Consider the following 20,285-nt stretch of genomic DNA (forward strand, 5'->3'; position numbering starts at 1 on the left):
TTGACTTGTTTTACATGTAATCCACAGCCAAAGACTTCATCAGCTGCCTGATGGAGAAGGATCCAGAGAAGAGGTTCACATGTGACCAGGCTCTGCAGCACCCCTGGTGAGAAACCAAGCGCCACCACGCTCGGCCCCAACCAAACAATCACAAGGACGCACACATTTAGTGCAATTAAACAGCAGTATGACGCAGATTGCAAAGGCTTACGCATTTGTTATGGAGAACATGTCCTCCCACTGTCATCTGTCGCCATGGCGCTGAGCCGCACGAACCCACCTCTGCTGAGCAGCCCTGGCCCTGAGAGTGAAATCTGCAGAATAAATGTCGGCCAATTAGAACCCGGTGTCCTGAAGGATCCTTGAAGAATGCGGATGCTTTAATGAACAATTAGAATGTGTTCCTGAGCCTGAGCCACGGCTAGCGACAGTCAGTTCATGTGGGTTGCTGTCTCCAGCGGAGAATCAGCATGTTATCCAGTAATGGGCAGTTTTTGATACAAATGTGTGGCTTGTGACGGTGGTATGAGGTGTTAGGACGGGAGGGGAATGGCTTTCACTGCTAACGTATCAGACCGGCACTGAATGCTGTTATTATGATGAATGTGACAGAAGGCGATACACGAGCTCATCCCTCAACCAAAGATGAGCCAGTAGAGAGAAAATTATTGAGAAATGACATGGATGGAGATAAGTAAGATGCAACAGATAGATGGAGGCTGAATAATCCTTGAATTTTGTTTTAGGATTAACAGCATTATTAGTGGGATCTTTATCCACTTAGCTCTGAGGACCCCATTTTTCCCCCCCGTGCAAAGCAGCACACAGCACAGCGGTAGTCTAATTGGTAGCGTGCAGCCGATGTGGATGTCATTTTCATGCTCAGTGCCAACATCATGTAAATAATGAGGATAATTGTGCTCAACTGTGCACCTGTTGGTTTAAAAGTCAGGTTTTGTCAGCCACAGTGCCCGTGCATTTGTATTGTGTGGAAGCAAAAAGCAATTGTGCCATAAACCAACAAAACCTGGTCTAAAGTCCATTGTAGAGTGTATCTATTTAAAAAACACAATATTCAGATAGACTCACATAGGCAGGGTTCCGGCATGCAAGCACTCTGTGCACAAGCATGTGCATTAGTGCAACAAATTACCAAAAGACCAAACTGAAAGCAAAAATTAACTGTAAGGCATTAAGAGAGGGCATACCTCCGCCAAAGCCACATATTCTTGACTGTGTAAAACGTCTTTGGGTTCCTGTGTCCAAAATATGTTCTGGATCAAATTCAAAATAAAATACCTCCTTTTTTTAGTACATTGTCAGTCTGTGACTTAAATGTTGCTATGTGTCAAACATTCTTCTGGATCTCAGTTCCAGATTATATTCTGGATCACCGGCAAAATGAATGATTTATTTCTCCGATCATTATCTACCTGCTTGCCAAATTTCAGTCAAATCCGATTATTACTTTTTGTGTTATCCTTCAAGCAAGCAAACAAACACTGATTAAACATTACCTCTTTGGCAGGTAACAGGAGAACTCGGCCCAGGTTAAGAACTTGGCCCCGGTTAAGTGGTAGGGTTAGGGTTAGCCCAGGCCCAGTTCATACCTAGGGCTGAGTTTGTACCGGGTTGAGTTCTCTTGTATCCCTTTGGCAGAGGTAACAATGAAATAAAATCAAAGACTAATGGAAAAATACAAGACTTTAATAACTCTGGTTTGATGTATATTTTTAAAACTAGTTTTCTTCCTTCCTGCTTTTGGTGGTAGATAACACCTCTAAACTGAACGGAGTGGGCATTCGGTTTTCAGAAGACATCTGGATTTTATAAATGACTTAAAACAAAAATGTAGATTGCTGTTAATATATTAAGATGCATAACAACCCTTACAAATTCAATTCACATGGTCCAGCCTTTACCTAAAAAAGAAAAACTTATTCCAAAAAGAAAGAATGTCTTTGACAGAGTACAACACACATAGCGCCCCATGATTGCGCAGCACAAGCATTTTTGTTTCGAGTCAGATTGCACAGTTTTTATCTTACTTTTCTAGGAGCTGTAGGTGTCTGTGTGTGACATTCAATTTCAATTCAATTTAATCAGCGTACAAGCACCATATCACAACAAAGCTGCCTCAAGGCGCCTCACACAGAACAGTTCAATATAAAATTTAAAATAAATGAGTAAAAATTAAAAAATTAAAATACATAATTAAAACACAAGTAAAAAAAAAACATTAAAAAAATAAATGCTATTCATAAGAAAGGCAATAAAAATAGGTTTTAAGTCTTGACCCATTGTCCATCAATAGGAGTGTAATCATTTCTGAGAAATTAATTGAAATCTTGACAAATACTCCATGTTGCTATGGTCAGTTAAAATGGATCCAGAATCCACATCCATGTCTCATTTAACACCAAAGTGTGGTGGATCACTGTGACTGATTAATCCACAAGAGTGCTTCTATCACACACGACTGAAAATATAACGGCTTCAGCCGCCGAAACAATGCACACTGTTGTATTTGCATGCATATTGTCCTTCTTCACATAATGTAAGAAAAAAACTTTCCTTCAATCTTCAGGATTGCTGGAGACACGGCACTCTGCAAGAACATACATGAATCTGTCAGCCGACAGATGCGGAAAAACTTTGCTAAAAGCAAATGGAGGGTGAGCATTTAATACTTAGCTAACCATCAGCTACTGCAGACGTAGTGTGTAAAAGCAGATAACGGCACACTACTGTGGTCCACTTTTCCCGGAGATGCTCTACTGTTACATTTCATTTTGTCAACACTCGCTCTCACCTTGATCTCACGCTTTCTCCCCCACTGTAGCAAGCCTTTAACGCCACGGTTGTGATCCGCCACATGAGGCGTCTGCAGCTGGGTACCAGCTTTGGCGGCAGCATTCACAGCAACAACTCTGTGTCCAACCCTCAGAGCCGGCCTCCAGCCAAGAGCCAGTCTGTGGACTGTGCCCCTCTCTCCCTGGACTGTGAGTGACACTTCAACTACTCTGAACGTGTCCAGATTTTTCTTCTGCACTCATCTGCTTAGTCCCCATGATGCTTATTTGTCACTGTGTACTTTTTATGTCTAATTTTCAATCAATCAATCAATTTTATTTATATAGCGCCAAATCACAACAAACAGTTGCTCCAAGGTGCTTTATATTGTAAGGCAAGGCCATACAATAATTACGGAAAAACCCCAACGGTCAAAACGACCCCCTGTGAGCAAGCACTTGGCGACAGTGGGAAGGAAAACTTTTAAATTCTATTCTAGAATTAACAGGGAGCCAATGAAGACAGGCCAATATGGGTGAGATATGCTCTCTCCTTCTAGTCCCCGTTAGTACTCTAGTTGCAGCATTTTGAATTAACTGAAGGCTTTTCAGGGAACTTTTAGGACAACCTGATAATAATGAATTACAATAGTCCAGCCTAGAGGAAATAAATGCATGAATTAGTTTTTCAGCATCACTCTGAGACATGACCTTTCTAATTTTAGAGATATTGCGTAAATGCAAAAAAGCAGTCCTACATATTTGTTTAATATACGCATTGAATGACATATCCTGATCAAAAATGACTCCAAGATTTCTCACAGTATTACTAGAGGTCAGGGTAATGCCATCCAGAGTAAGGATCTGGTTAGACACCACGTTTCTAAGATTTGTGGGGCCAAGTACAATAACTTCAGTTTTATCTGAGTTTAAAAGCAGGAAATTAGAGGTCATCCATGTCTTTATGTCTGTAAGACAATCCTGCAGTTTAGCTAATTGGTGTGTGTCCTCTGGCTTCATGGATAGATAAAGCTGGGTATCATCTGTGTAACAGTGAAAATTTAAGCAATGCCGTCTAATAATACTGCCTAAGGGAAGCATGTATAAAGTGAATAAAATTGGTCCTAGCACAGAACCTTGTGGAACTCCATAATTAACCTTAGTCCGTGAAGAAGATTCCCCATTTACATGAACAAATTGTAATCTATTAGATAAATATGATTCAAACCACCGCAGCGCAGTGCCTTTAATACCTATGGCATGCTCTAATCGCTGTAATAAAATTTTATGGTCAACAGTATCAAAAGCAGCACTGAGGTCTAACAGAACAAACACAGAGATGAGTCCACTGTCTGAGGCCATAAGAAGATCATTTGTAACCTTCACTAATGCTGTTTCTGTACTATGATGAATTCTAAACCCTGACTGAAACTCTTCAAATAGACCATTCCTCTGCAGATGATCAGTTAGCTGTTTTACAACTACCCTTTCAAGAATTTTTGAGAGAAAAGGAAGGTTGGAGATTGGCCTATAATTAGCTAAGATAGCTGGGTCAAGTGATGGCTTTTTAAGTAATGGTTTAATTACTGCCACCTTAAAAGCCTGTGGTACATAGCCAACTAATAAAGATAGATTGATCATATTTAAGATCGAAGCATTAAATAATGGTAGGGCTTCCTTGAGCAGCCTGGTAGGAATGGGGTCATTTTCATTGAACATAGCTGAAGTTTAACATCTCAAGATTTTGTAACAAAACAGCACAGTTTACAACCCCACACTCCTGTGAAATGTTGGATTATTTAATACAGTTTAATTATCACAGCTGCAGAGGTTTGAATATTTGTAATGCTGTGGACTCAGTCTCATCTGTCTCCCGATGGATCCGGCTCCACTTTGGCACAGTGAACCTCTACTGATGACTAAGATCATCTGCGCATTTTGGTTGACACAGACACCAGCAATGATGTCTGCTGATTTCATGCGGTGCTTTCATTACAAACATTTACTCTTACATACTATTAAATTTTGTACTTTAATTATGCCCACATTATTAACGCAGTGTTTGCTACACCACACAACCTTCATAACGGATAAGATACCTGCTTCATATGTCCAAGGAGAGATGACTCACCTGACAGCTGGAATATTTAGCTTTGTTCCATAAACATGCAAGGTCGTGGCAGCTTTGTTTGTTTTGATTGTGTGACTTTTATGGTTGATGTTGTATTTTTACCATTCAAGTCACATAAAGACAGTAAGTAAAAATCAGTTCTAAATAACTTGTGCAGCAGTGGAGGTAAAAACCCAAATGCATGACACAGACTTGGATGTCAACTATACAGTTGTGGTTGGAAGTTTACAGACACTGATCATGGGCATAAATATGGTACATTTGTGCTTTTAATGATGTCTTTGAACTGCTTTTTTGCCAGGGTGGAATGATTGTACAGCATACCTCAGAGACTTGGTGCACAAGTTTGCATTTATTTTAGATCTTCTCTAATCCACACAGGGTCAGAATTATACATACAGCCTCAAATATAGACACACATTCACTTTTAATAAGTGGTGCTGAAGGTTCTACACTGTCTTTTAATGTGCCAAGGCCAATTAACTCCTTGTTAGTGATCATGACTGACTTCAACTGATAGTTTCTCTTTGCCAGCATGAAAAGGATGTTTGACATCACTCATTGCACTGGCTAATAATACTCAGAAGAATGGGAAAGTCCAAGGAGCTCAGTGAAGATCTAAGGGCCCTGTCCCACTGGCATTTAGGAGGATTTGTGTATGGATTGCGTACAAAATTGGCCCATATTCGCCAAACATCCGCAATATCCGTGCAACATGCCTGTATGAGTCGGCCGTCATCCGAACACGCCCGTGATCATCCGCAGAGGCACGCATGTCTGCAGCCAGGATTTTTGAGCTGTTCAAAAATCTGAATGCGGATGACATCCGCCTTACATACTCCATATATACTCAATTCATACACAGTATATACTCACTCTATGCGCTGTATATCTGCCGTTAACCGCTGATGTCCGCAACTGACAGAGATTCGCGGCTTGACAGCGGACTGGGACAATGTATAAAACAGATATATTGCGTGCCTATCATGGCCACATCACAAACTAAAATATGTTGTAGCGACTGCATACAAATTGGCCACAAATAATGCGTTTTTATTACATCTGCTTTGCAGCTGATTTGCGGACAGTCTGTGAATGCATAACAAACACATCACATAAACCCAAAGTGTGGCAGAAAGCGACATACCTGCCAGTCAGTGCCGGTCCAGCTGGTGTAGATCCACAAAGACGTAATAGCTGCTGCAATCCAGGACTTTTATTTAACACCAACAAAAGGAAGAGTTGCTGTTTATAGCCACAACTCATGCTGAAGCCTGTTTTTTGTGACACTCTCAAAAAAAAAAAAAAAAAAACACCGTCTCACACCCCGAGCGGCTTCCCCCCTCCCGCTCCCCAAACTCATGAACATGTTATGTGTCGGACGCGGGTGGAGGACCGGACAGCATTTGAAGGACCCAGTATAAAATAAGCAGAGCACGGTACAAAGGATAACAGAATTTAATAACATAACAGTGAGTGCTAAATTACAAACAAATAAGTGCGCGGTCTGGCGAGGTGGAAAGACGGTGCGCTCCCAGCAGCACAAACGGTCTGGAGCCAGAACAGTTCGGACCCAAGGACCCCGCCGACACCCCCCAGGTGGCCGCGACCAACCGAGTCTGTGAAAGAAGAAACCATCATGTGAGTCCACCACTCCACACACAGAGAGACCACTCAAAGGTGTACATAAACAGCAAACACTTCCTGGCTTAATCACCAATCAGCTTCCCACTCTGCAGGCATGGAACACCCAGTTCAATTCTCCACTGCAGTGGAAGCTGATTAAACGGCTAACATAACAGTTCAATATAATAAGGTGTGAGGGACACCACATCTATTGACTGTACTCATGTTAGTCACAAAACCTAAAGTACCTCAGGAAGTGTGCTGACGAGCGTGAGACCTCACCCCCTCCTCTTTCACAGACCATGGCATCAAACCTGGTACGGTCTCTGCATCCATGATGATGAGATGGCTCTCTAGACGACGATCTCACCCGTCTGGTCACAAGGTCGAGTCTCTGGCAAATACACACTGTGTACTCCAGACTTAAATGCAACCATGCCCCAATCCATAAAGATGCACCACAGCTGTGAGTCCTGACGAGCTGCACATGACAAGCTTCAGGTGATCAGGGTGAGGTCCTGATAACTCAGCCACACAGCCACTCAGTCCTGAACGCATGCCACCTGGAAGGAAAAACAAAAGACAGAACAGAAGACAGAAACAAAAGGCAGCCAGGCACCCCAGCCATACAACAGAACAGTTAACCCTCGCATGACAAAATGAACATTAACTCTGTGATCAACTTGTCCAAGTCCAGCAAATGCTCCAGAGGCTGTATTGCTGGTGTGAATAGTGATGCCGACGGCCCGAGTGTGCTTCATTTATGACCGCAATGCAGATGCCGTGCACGCGCAACATGTGCGCTATGCATTCATAATACACCCGTAATACTGCCGTGATAATCTCAATGTGTCAGATCACTTTCCTCACTACATGCATTATATAACCATGATTGTTCATCATATATTCGCTATATATTATTAATATATCCGTAATTCATCCTGGGACATTTGTCACTTTTGGCCATTTTTGTTGCGGACGAGAAAGAACGCCCGCAATTTGTGAACTCAGTTCATGCGCAATTAATCCTCTCCCCAGTGGGACAGGGCCCTAAGATTGAGAAGCGTAGATTTAGACAAGTTGGGAATGTCTCTTGGACCCCTTTCTAAACAACTGGAGATTCCAAGATTCCATCGTTTCAAACAACTGTACGTAAGTACAAGTCAGATGTGTCACCACTTTCCCAAGGTCTGGAAGAAGACCTAAACTGTCACCCTCAGAGGAGAGGAAATTGGTTAGGATGTTAAGGAACAACCCATGAATCACCAAGGCTCAGACCTGGCGTGAAGTGGAAACTATTAACCACCAGCATCACTGTCCACAGTGAAGTGAGTTTTATATATCACCATGAACTGAGAAGGTGCTGACCAAGAAGGAAGCTCCTGCTGCCCATGTAGACAAGCCAAATACCTTATGGAAAAAAGTTTTTTGGTCAGATGACGCAAAGACCGCCATGCTTGACATTTGGCAGTAGCATCATGCTCTCGGGCTGTTTTACTGCCATTTGTACTGGCGCTTTGTATAAAGTGGATGGAATATTGAAGAAGAAGGACTACCTCCAAATTCTTCAGTGTTACCTCAAATCAACAGATTGTGAAAACTTGGCCACAGTTGGGTGTTCCAATAGGACAATGATACCAAACACACATCAAAACTGATTGTGGGTTGGATAAAAACAGGATAACATTAAACTTCTGGAATGGCCTTCCCAAAGCTCCAACCTCAACACTATTGAAAATTTGTGGACTGTGCTTAAAAGCCGGGTCCATGCCAGGAAACCAACACATTTGCATCAACTCTATTAATTCTGCCAGGTGGAGTGGCCAAATATCCAGCTCGAATTATGCCAGAAGCTTATTGATGGCTACCAAAAGAGTCTGGTCGAGGTGCAGCTTGCTTAGGGACATGTAACCAAATGTTAGTGGTGGTCTATGTATATATACACTCAACAAAAATATAAACGCAACACTTTTGGTTTTGCTCCCATTTTGTATGAGATGAACTCAAAGATCTAAAACTTTTTCCACATACACAATATCACCATTTCCCTCAATATTGTTCACAAACCAGTCTAAATCTGAACACCAGTCTAAACACCTCACAGGTGTGCCATATCAAGATGCTGATTAGACACCATGATTAGTGCACAGGTGTGCCTTAGACTGCCCACAATAAAAGGCCACTCTGAAAGGTGCAGTTTTATCACACAGCACAATGCCATAGATGTCGCAAGATTTGAGGGAGCGTGCAATTGGCATGCTGACAGCTGGAATGTCAACCAGAGCTGTTGCTTGTGTATTGAATGTTCATTTCTCTACCATAAGCCGTCTTCAAAGGCGTTTCAGAGAATGTGGCAGTACATCCAACCAGCCTCACAACCGCAGACCACGTGTAACCACACCAACAGAGGACCTCCACATCCAGCATGTTCACCTCCAAGATCGTCTGAGACCAGCCACTCGGACAGCTGCTGAAACAATCGGTTTGCATAACCAAAGAATTTCTGCACAAACTGTCAGAAACCGTCTCAGGGAAGCTCATCTGCATGCTCGTCGTCCTCATCGGGGTATCGACCTGACTCCAGTTCGTTGTCGTAACCGACTTGAGTGGGCAAATGCTCACATTCGCTGGTGTTTGGCACGTTGGAGAGGTGTTCTCTTCACGGATGAATCCCAGTTCACACTGTCCAGGGCAGATGGCAGACAGCGTGTGTGGCGTCGTGTGGGTGAGCGGTTTTCTGATGTCAATGTTGTGGATCGAGTGGCCCATGGTGGCAGTGGGGTTATGGTATGGGCAGGCATCTGTTATGGACGAAGAACACAGGTGCATTTTATTGATGGCATTTTGAATGCACAGAGATACCATGACGAGATCCTGAGGCCCATTGTTGTGCCAACATCCAAGAACATCACCTCATGTTGCAGCAGGATAATGCACGGCCCCATGTTGCAAGGATCTGTACACAATTCTTGGAAGCTGAAAATGTCCCAGTTCTTGCATGGCCGGCATACTCACCGGACATGTCACCCACTGAGCATGTTTGGGATGCTCTGGACCGCCGTATACGACAGCGTGTACCAGTTCCTCCCAATATCCAGCAACTTCGCACAGCCATTGAAGAGGAGTAGACCAACATTCCACAGGCCACAATTGACAACCTGATCAACTCTATGCGAAGGAGATATGTTGCACTGCATGAGGCAAATGGTGGTCACACCAGATACTGACTGGTATCCCCCCCAATAAAACAAAACTGCACCTTTCAGAGTGGCCTTTATTGTGGGCAGTCTAAGGCACACCTGTGCACTAATCATGGTGTCTAATCAGCATCTTGATATGGCACACCTGTGAGGTGGGATGGATTATCTCAGCAAAGGAGAAGTGCTCACTATCACAGATTTAGACTGGTTTGTGAACAGTATTTGAGGGAAATGGTGATATTGTGTATGTGGAAAAAGTTTTAGATCTTTGAGTTCATCTCATACAAAATGGGAGCAAAACCAAAAGTGTTGCGTTTATATTTTTGTTGAGTATATATATATATATATTTTTTTTTTTCATATTCTATGTTTTTACGTAATTATTGTATGGCCTTGCCTTACAATATAAAGCGCCTTAGGGCAACTGTTTGTTGTGATTTGGCACTATATAAATAAAATTGATTGATTGATTGATTGATATTTGCATGCGCACGAGGGTTCAAGCATGATTGGTGTAATCGCACGTCATTGAAATCCATATACCGTATTTTCCGGACTATAAGTCGCACCGGAGTATAAGTCGCACCAGCCACTTTATCCATTATAAAGAAAAATAAACCATAGATAAGTCGCACTGGAGTATAAGTCGCATGGACATACAGGTATGTTAACTTAACATGAAAGTTCAGATGATAATATTATGATATTATGATGATAATATCTGCACATTGTTCGAGCACCCATGTGCGGACTCGTTCCTCTAGCTGTGGCCGTCTAGCTTTTAGCCTGCGATTAGCTTTTTTTGTTTTTTTTTCATGGTGGTTAGAGTAACCTCTGGTTTCCTCCAGTCCCTCACAAGTTTCTCACTCACTCCAAACTCTCTCTCTGCTGATCAATTACCGTTTTCGGATGCATATTTCACCAGTCGCAACTTGTAATCTGCAGAGTATCCTTTTCTTTTTGGTGGCATTTTTTTCTGGCCTTCTCCATTGTCTTGTTAAGTTATCAGTAATGTTGAAATTTCTATTTTTCTATGGTAGTCAGAAGTCGCAGGAACAGTCACACAAGCCTTGAGCACCCTCTCGTGAGCTGCATTTTACCTATGGATATGTTTGCATTTTGCGGACCACATTGCGAGCCGAACCATGCAGCACCTACCTGCGCAGCTCATGACCTCCCTGTGGTGTCGAAGCCAGCTCCTTCCAAGTGCAGATGCTAATCCTCCGCCGTCGCTCACCCAGTGCTCCCACACAGCTCTGAGCATCAACTCTGCTCACACTGATATCCAAGGGTTGAAGCTGTTTTGTTAGCCCTCCCGGAATAAGCACCGTGTTCGTCTGCTTCACATGCTGTTTCACAATCATTGTCTGGGTGAAGTGAGGAATACGCGTCCAATGTTCTGTTCTCTGATTGGTTATCGCGACCAGCGTGACCTATAGGACGGCTGCCATACTACAGTGCCCATGATGCATTGCATTTCCGGCCATTTTAAATCTTAGAGCGACTCTGTCACGTAAAATTGTTTTATTACGGTAAATTAATTGAGAATCTACCGGTATATTTTTCATTTATAAGTCCCACTGGAGTATAGGTCGCACCCCCTGCCAAAACATGTAAAAAAGCGCGACTTATAGTCCGGAAAATACGGTAGTTAAAAAAAAAATAAAAGTGTCGGTTTCTTATCTAATAGACCTCGTAGATGGATATTTAGTGGCTTATAGGAAAGGGAGGTGGGTGGTAGGGCTTTCACGACTACTGAATTTTACGTTAAACGTTGAACTCCAAAATGCAGTCACATGCACACTAAAATAAGGTTAAATAACAGGTTAATAAAATATCAAAAAGGCAAAAATCTTGTGAACAGAACAGGCAGTTAAACCATTCCAAAACATGTCCAAAATCTGTTTGGGTGGATTGTAGGAAAGCAAATGCTGAACCATTGATGATCTAAGGGCCTGGTCACACGGCACACGACGATGGCTGAACAAAGGAAAAAAGTCACAAATTGTCGAGAAAACGTGGACAAATGAGCCTGCACTTCTCCTATCACCGAAAAGCCTGCGAGTCCAGAGTGCATAAAGGACAAAAACAAAACCGAAACTAACAAAAGAAAAACGAAGAGAACAGTGACCTTGACGCTTTAAACAAAATCAAAATGAAACATTCATGATGACATGACTTGACAGTGGGTATCAGACCGAGTGCACCCACCCTGTGCTCTGCAGCCAGCCTGCAGGCACACACACGGTCCAGCCACAAGCAGCTTGAGCACGCGTGTGCGCACGCGGGTGCTGTTGTTGTGAAGACAAACCTGCTGTCAAGACAACCAGAATGTGCGTAAATAGTTAAAGTAGTTGATAAAACGTTTTTGCCTCTATTGTTTCTGTATGACAACATTGCTTTTCGTCCCACACATGGACGAGTCACGGTCAGCTTGTCTTTTAGTTATTGATCTGTTCACATATCGTCAACGTTCATGCAAGACGTCGGACTTGGGAGGTTGGACAAAGTTGGACGACAATCAAACGGAGCGCTGACGGTACGGGAACTATGCAAACAACGAGGAACCGTTAAGACAGAAAGCAAAACAGAATACAGACAAACTGAGGTTGTTGTCAGGATTTGTTCACATTTTGTCAACAGTTTGAAAATTCTGACGAAGCACCAGCTACAGAAACTAAGCTGGACGACAGATAAACGATGTCTCCGGAAGTCAGTGTAAGTCCAGATTTCTTGTTTCGTTTTGGCTTTAGTGTCCTTTGTTGGTGCTATGTGACCGGGGCTTGAGGGAGACAAGTCAAGCAACAAAAACATCAAAATCTGGGTGGGACAGAGCAGAAAAACAGAAACTTAAATAATGACAGAAACTAATCAGGGCAGGAATGTCCATAATCTACAAAGAAAAACCTGTCCAGACACTAAGCAGGACAAGACAGAGTCACAGGGCCACACACACAAACCCACAGGAGCACAGTGGAAAAGTAAATTACAACAAAACAACAGTGAGTACATAATAACACAAACCATGAATACACAACACTAGTGATACATGAGGAACTTTACACAAAGTTATAGGCAGGACCACTTCACAAAGTGGAACTAAAAATGGCTGAAGTATAAAACAACAGAACAGTGATTTAAAAAAAAAAATCCCACAATAATTAACAAACAGGATGCAAGGGATGGATTGTGACAAGTTGTTATTTATTTACTTAGCTGACACATCATATAAGAAAGATGCAGAGAGTGGGGTTCAGTACCACTGCACAAAACCTACACATCACTGTCAGACAGCCTTCATTTTCTCTAATGTGCTTCAGTACATGTAAACGATTTGACTGTTTAATCTTTACCTTCACATTGACAACCTTTGCTGCAGTAGCCTATATTGTGTTCATGACTAGCTGCTGTCTACAGCACAGAGCTGTGGTTATTATTATACAAATAATGAATGTTTATGAGTTCAATGGGATGAATATTTCATTTTGTTGAAGATGGAACATACCATTCAACGAGGTGAAATTTGTTCCATTGAAAGAATGAAAAAAACATTCATTATTTGTTTTCTATAATGGCAAAAATAGATCCTTGACATTTGATATTTTATTAATTTATAAACAACAGAAAAGGGACTTACATTTTGGTGCTTTGAAGTCATCAGTCCAACACGAACTTTAAATAGGAGTCCAAAATTGTTCTCAGTCACCTTGCAAAAAACAATTCTGACGATGTAGTCCATGATGCTGTCCACTGATTTTGTGTACAGACTGCTGTCTGCTTTTCTCACTGCAGCGAAAAATCACGTTAGAAATTTGTCCAGCTTTTCATCCTGACTTCATCCTCTTCATCCTAATGGCTCTTCATGCCTCCAGACAGCTTCCGGCATAGTGGATTTGTTTTTTTGTGTTAGAAGAATTAGCACTGTCAATTAGCTCCTTCAAATTGTCATCTGCCAGCAGCTAAATGCTGCCCCACTAGTTTGTGCGCACAGTGTGTGTGTACGGGGTTTGCACTGTGCAGTGGTACAAAATGTATGGAACCAAATTTTCACAGTAAATGGAACCAAATCTGCACACTAAATGCATCATAACGCAAACAGGACGAGTAATCCATGTCACGTGACATATAAAGCACCAATCAAACAACAAGGATCCACTCAGCTGTTATATAAAGTCGAATAATGGACTAGTTGATGTAACATGTGGCAGACAAAGGCGGGATACACAGGTAGTTTCCCATACAGGAAGTGACAGCACTGACCCTGCTCAGCTTCTTGTGTCAGTGGGTAGGGAGTGGAGACTTAGGGGGCTGAAGTGGAGAGGCTGGATGGAGTTGGCGTGGACAGAGAGAGAAAGACAGGGGAGCACACGAGACACAGGGGAAAAGGGAAACACAAGGAAACCAGAGGCACACTCGGAACCATGATGATTTACTTGAGTCATGCTAGAATAAACTAAGCTTAGCTCAAGTAGACTGCTGTCACAACTGTATACATTTACTCATCGGAAAGTCGAAAAGTGAGCAGTATTATATCTTGGCATATTCCAGCATCATTGCAAACATCTGTGAACTGCCTGTGTAGCCATAACTGTAGTTCAGAAGCCACTAATTTAGGTAAATATCCGTGTTTTGCATCATTGCTCAGGCTGTCAAAGTAACTTTGGTTTATCCTGAAGTTGCTTTTTGTAAATGATTGATTTTCAAAATCTATTTGCAGATGTCATGCCAGTCTGAGAATAAATGTTGCTGTTGCTTTTGCATGGGATATTTCAAAGAAGTCAGTGAGGCTTGAGGTGATGGTCGAGTGGTTAAAATGGTCGGCTCGAGACCAGAGCATCCTTGGTTTGATTTCCTGTCAGACTGGAAAACCACAAAGAGAAGAGCTGTGGTATTGTATGAGGAAGTCTGGAGTGGCAGAGAAGTATGTTAAGGTAGTGCAGGACATGTACAAGAATAGTGTGACAGCAGTGAGATGCGCAGTCGGAATGACAGACTCATTCAAGGTGGAGGTGGGATTACACCAAGGATCAGCTCAGCCCTTTCTTGTTTGCAGTGGTGATGGACAGGTTGACATATGAGATCAGACAGGAGTCCCCATGGACTATGATGTTTGCAGATGACATTGTGATCTGTAGTGAGAGTAGAGAGCAAGATGAGGCTAGTCTGGAGAGGTGGAGATATGCTCTGGAGAGCAGGGGAATGAAAGTCAGTAGAAGCAAGACTGAGTATATGTGTGTGAATGAGAGGGAGCGCAGTGGAATAGTGCAGTTACAAGGAGTAGAAGTGGTGAAAATAGATGAGCTTAAATATTTGGGGTCAACTGTTCAAAGTAATGGAGAGTGTGGTAGAGAGGTGAAGAAGAGAGTGCAGGCAGGGTGGAGTGTGTGGAGAAAGGTGGCAGGAGTGATTTGTGACCGAAGAATATCAGCAAGAGTGAAGGGGAAAGTTTACAAGAGACCAGCTATGTTGTACGGTTTAGAGACGGTGACACTAACAAAAAGACAGGAGGCAGAGCTGGAGGTGGCAGAGCTGAAGATGTTGAGATTCTCTTTGGGAGTGACGAGAATGTACAAGATTAGGAATGAACATATCAGTGGGACAGCTCAGGTGGGACGGTTTGGAGACAAAGTCAGAGAGGTGAGATTGAAATGGTTTCAACATGTGCAGAAGAGGGACCCAGCGTATATAGGGAGAAGGATGGTGAGGATGGAGCCACCAGGCAAGAGAAGAGGGAGGCCAAAGAGGAGGTTTATGAATGTGCTGAGGGAGGACATTCAGGTGGTTAGTGTGACAGAGGAAGATACAGAGGACAGGGTGAGATGGAAACGATCTGCTGTGGCGACCCCTAACGGGAGCAGCCGAAAGGCAAAGAAGAACACCACCATTCTAGTGGCACCACAATGGCACTGTACCAGCTCAACATGTCAACAAGCTGCAGTGCCATTAAAACTGCCACAATAATGATGAACAGTATGCTGGTCTCTGTACTCACTCCGGATGATGTCTGTGACACTGAAATTTCTGTATTCTCATTTGAGTCTGTGTCATGTGTCTGAAAAGTTTCAGTTTCACCTCGGTGTTGACTAATGCACACTTCATGGCAATCTAAATAGAATCTTAAATGTTCTTGATGTTCAAAAAGTAAATAAATAAATAAATAATCCTTACTTGTCTGTTGGACCATCTTCCAAAAAAGCTAGACTACCAAAAAAGATCTACCAATTCCTACGGCTAATACGGTACATTAAGGTTGGACAGGCCCAGCAAGCCTCAACTGTATATTTCTTGCTCAAGAATCTCAACAAAGGCCCAATTACCTTCTCCTCAGCCTGAGCCAGTGTGTGTGTGTGTGTGTGTGTGTGTGTGTGTGTGTGTGTGTGTGTGTCCTATTTGTCAGAGTGTTGTAGGTGAAATTGCGACCTGCAGTACTGCACTGTTGCTCAAAATGTCCTGTTCCCACAGGTCATCCAATCCCCCCTTTGCCCTCTCCTGTTAAAATGTACAATCCAGACTCCGATGTCACGTCTCCTGTACGAGAAGAACCAGCCGTGCTGACAGAGGCATCGCGGCCTCGACCCTCCACTGTCACCGTCATCCACACAGGACTAAATGACGCCAGGTTCCGCGGGAGGTGAGCTGGGAGACGACGGAGCTTTGAGATGGGATCTATCATCCCGCATCTCAAGATTTAATGTTGTTGCCCAGTTTGCTCATCCCGCTTCCTCCCACACCTTTCTGTCACTACGGGAGGAATTTTAGGGAGCACTGGCCTGTGACTTTTACCACAGCTCAGAATGGCGTCCCTAACATCACTTGCACAAGGAAGCGCAGAGGATGAGAGGCTTGGAACCGAAAGTTGTTATGGTGGAAGTCACGTTGACCCTAGATCCCGGGGCCGCTGGGGGGAAAAGGAGCAGCGTGTCCAGGAAGTGCCACACTAAAAGAACTCTTTGCTGAAGCTGCTGACTGTAACTGACTGGAGTTTGGCGCTCTACTATACGCCTTGTGTAAATATTCTGCCTGGATCTGTCGAGTGGAGTCCTGTTATGCAAGTAAAATGTAAGCTTCAAGCTGTGGTAAATAATTGTGACGTCGTCTGAACCGCTCGTCATTTTAACCGATCGTGCTAATTTGCTGTGGTATTGGCTGCAGTTTCTTGCAGGGTCCTAATTGTACCAGTATGACAGTATGTGTTGTATCTTAGCTTTTAAGGCTTGTGGACAGCCGGTGGGAACACATGCACTTTAACCACATGTGCTCCTGTCAAGGATGAAGGAATGCTGGTGCACTGCACTAACAGCCTGAATGAAATGTGTTATTTATTTTCTTACAGTATGACTTTTATAAGAATGTCATTCACAGAAATGTGCGTTAGACTGGACCGAGTCGTTTATGTGTTGATATTTAATTTGACTTGTTTTGATTTTGTTTTTCTTGATGTGACTGTGACGTCCTGCTTGCCCTCTGGAGGGAAAACCACTTTTTTATTTTGTGACCAGTTCTCAGGGACGTCCTCCAATAAGAATCCAACCAAATCATGATCAGGTGGCTGGTCTGGGGGTTAAGGTGGATTAGTCGAGTCAAACTCCAACTGCTACATCATACTATTTGAGAAATGTTTGTTTGTATGTTTATTTGTTCTACTATTCCTCCCAGGTCCTTTGGCCAGTTCCCACCAAACTTGATACGTGGATGACAGTCAACCACAGAACTGTCCTTAAAATGTTTGTTTTGAAAAAATTATGACATTTACTCTAATGTTCATCAAAATTGGGAAGGTGATGGTCTAGTGGTTAAAGCATTGGGCTTGAGCCCAGAGGATCCTCGATTCAAATCCCAGCCTGACTGGAAAATCACTAAGGGCCCTTGGACAAGGTCCCTAATCCCCAAGTTGTTCCCGGTGGGTAGTGAGCGCCGTGTATGGCAGCACCCTGACATTGGGGTGAATATGAGGCATTATTGTAAAGCACTTTGAGCATCTGATGCAGATGGAAAAGCGCTACATAAATGCAGTCCATTTACCATTTTACCATTTACATGTGTGGAGGTTGGTTTTGTAATTGTCCAGGCAATGTCAAATTTCCTAAAGCTCATCAAGATCATTGAGGTCAAAGGTAAAAATTTACATTTTTCACTCCAATTTGCGCCAAACCTGGCACACATTTGCATGTGGATTCTGAAATTGCTCAGGCAAGTTTAACATGTCTGGTTTATACCTTCTCTCAGGTCCTTTTGCTGATTTCTAAAAAAAACAAAACAACAACAAAAAAATTGGTGTGTCAATTAAAGTTGATCCTGAAATTACCCTTAAATAATTCATTTTTGCAAAGGTCAAGGAATTTGATTTTCAGTCCAATTTGGATCAAATGTGACACACATTGATATGGATTCCAGAATTGCCCTGGCAAGGTCAGCCAGAGGTCAATCATTTGGATGAAGTCTGAGATAATTGGGTTCAGATGTCAGATGGTCATAGCCCTGAATGTCTTCATGCCCACTTATATTATATTCTAATGTGCCATTTGGAGGGTTTGACTTTCTTGATCGTTACTGTTGACAGTACGAGCGTGATGCGGATTATTCTCCCTTTATGAACACATTGTAGGTTTGGATTTTAAATGGAAAACTTGATGCACATTTTATTTTGATGAAGGTTGCTGCTGTTGCACAATCAACACAAATAATGTACACTTCAGTAGTTATTGTACTCCGCTTCCGCTTGTGGCATTGCTGTTCTGAACGCAGCTCACACACTGTGTTTACCACTGTGCTTTCATACCAACCTGTTGAATTTAGCTGAAAGACGTTTCCAAAAGCTTTAGCCGCTCACGCAGAGAAATGACTTGTCTGAGTGCTCCCTGTGGAGCTGCCTTTGAAGGTACTGCACACAACTGGACAAACATCACGCCGCCACGGCGTGCCCTGCACCGAGGGCTTCACCATCTTACCTAACACATGGGGAGGGTTGACATTGTGCTTTCCCGGCCTCCACTTGAAAGTGTTTTACTGTAAATATAATTCTCAGCAACAGCTTGCTTGGATCATGAATGTTTCTTTTGTCTTCCCTATAATTTATCCACAAAATATTCACAAAGAAATTTATTAAATATATTGTATTACAAACCCCTCAGAATTGCATGTATAGATATTGTCGAGCACCTGTGCTTTGGAGTTGCAGAGATTCCTGTATTAAAAAGAGGCTTCTTTGCGTGAGTTGTTTCTTCTTTTGGTTTGAAAATGTTGTAAAAAGTAACTGATTACAACAAGTTGGCATTTACAACCTATAGCACATGTTGAAATGATTGATCAACAAACATCTGGCAATTATTTTGATATTCATTTATTTAAAAAGAAAAACTCAAATTCTGATTAGAGCTTCTCAGATGTTAATTTGAGCTAAAGATGTTTTGAGAATAGTTACATTGGATTTGACCATTTTTAAGACTATTTTTATTGGTTTTATTTATCCCTACACATTTCAAGCATTCCAGCTTGATATTTCAAACAACTGTTTATAAGTTGTTTGAAATATCAAGTCTGTCTATCCCAATAATGAAATATAAGTTTATACTAGGACTGCAAGCAGTCATATACGGGCCCTCGTTCTGCGCAACCGCCTACCCAGGCCACTGGGTGCCCTTGTGACCACATATGGGCATGTGCATGCAGGGGCAACCACTCATCACACAGTTAAAATTTTAAACAAATCACACAATGCATCAAGGAGTTATGACTTGTTGATTGTTCATCCACTAGGGGGCGGTCAGTGTACAAACAGAGGGGCTGGGTGTGTTCAGGGGCCAACCGTCATCATACATGTGAAGTTTCAAGTCAATTAGGCAAAGCATGAAGGAGTTATCATGACTTGATGTTCCATGGCAAAGGGTCAAAATGGCAGCACCATAGCGGCCACACCCTTCAACATAGAGAAAAGCTTTCGATAACTTTTGGTCAGTATCATCTTCGGATGCTGTCAAAGAAATTTGAAGTGCATTGGCGAAAATCCCTAGGAGGAGTTCGTTCAAATACAACATGTGGAAATCATTTCAAAAAGAGAAGAAAATGCAAAATGGCCAACTTCCTGTTTGGAGTAGACTCATGGTGCAAGAGACTTTTTTGTACATCTATGCAAGTCACACATGTACCAATTTTCATCTCCCTACTCCAAAAAAAACTCCTATGGGGAGGGGTTTTGGAAAGTTTCAAGGGGGCGCTATTGAGGCACTTTGCCCCGCCCATGGGCGATGCCCCTATGAATTGTAAGAGGTTGTCGTGCTTGACCTGTGTTTCAATTTTCATAATGATATGACAAAATTAAAGCCGTCAAAAGGAAGAACGTAATTTCATGGCGAATGGGCAATATTCGGTACGCCGCCACACGGACGCCGTTACTCGTAACTTCACGGCGTTTATCGCCTATGTTCAACCATTTGTTCTGCATGTTTTAAAAGTGGAATGAAGTTGATTGGGTTAAGTATGTGACATCAGGACCTCTTAAAGTAAAAATAGGACATTTCCCGCCACCACCGGGGGGCG

At 42.6% G+C, this 20,285-nt stretch overlaps 1 protein-coding gene across 1 annotated transcript in view; it reads left to right on the forward strand.

Annotated features, from left to right (window-relative positions):
- Positions 1-16,928, forward strand: part of camk1db (calcium/calmodulin-dependent protein kinase 1Db) — an 80,193-nt gene extending 63,265 nt beyond the window's left edge. The window contains exons 8-11 of the mRNA XM_034176162.1: positions 28-106; positions 2,588-2,675; positions 2,843-3,002; positions 16,212-16,928. Coding sequence (XP_034032053.1) covers positions 28-106; positions 2,588-2,675; positions 2,843-3,002; positions 16,212-16,384 — 500 coding nt within the window. The 3' untranslated portion in view covers positions 16,385-16,928. The remainder of the gene's footprint in view (positions 1-27; positions 107-2,587; positions 2,676-2,842; positions 3,003-16,211) is intronic.
- Positions 16,929-20,285: the final 3,357 nt, after the last annotated feature.

Source organism: Thalassophryne amazonica, chromosome 8 (assembly GCF_902500255.1).
Source record: "Thalassophryne amazonica chromosome 8, fThaAma1.1, whole genome shotgun sequence".
NCBI lineage: Eukaryota > Metazoa > Chordata > Actinopteri > Batrachoidiformes > Batrachoididae > Thalassophryne > Thalassophryne amazonica.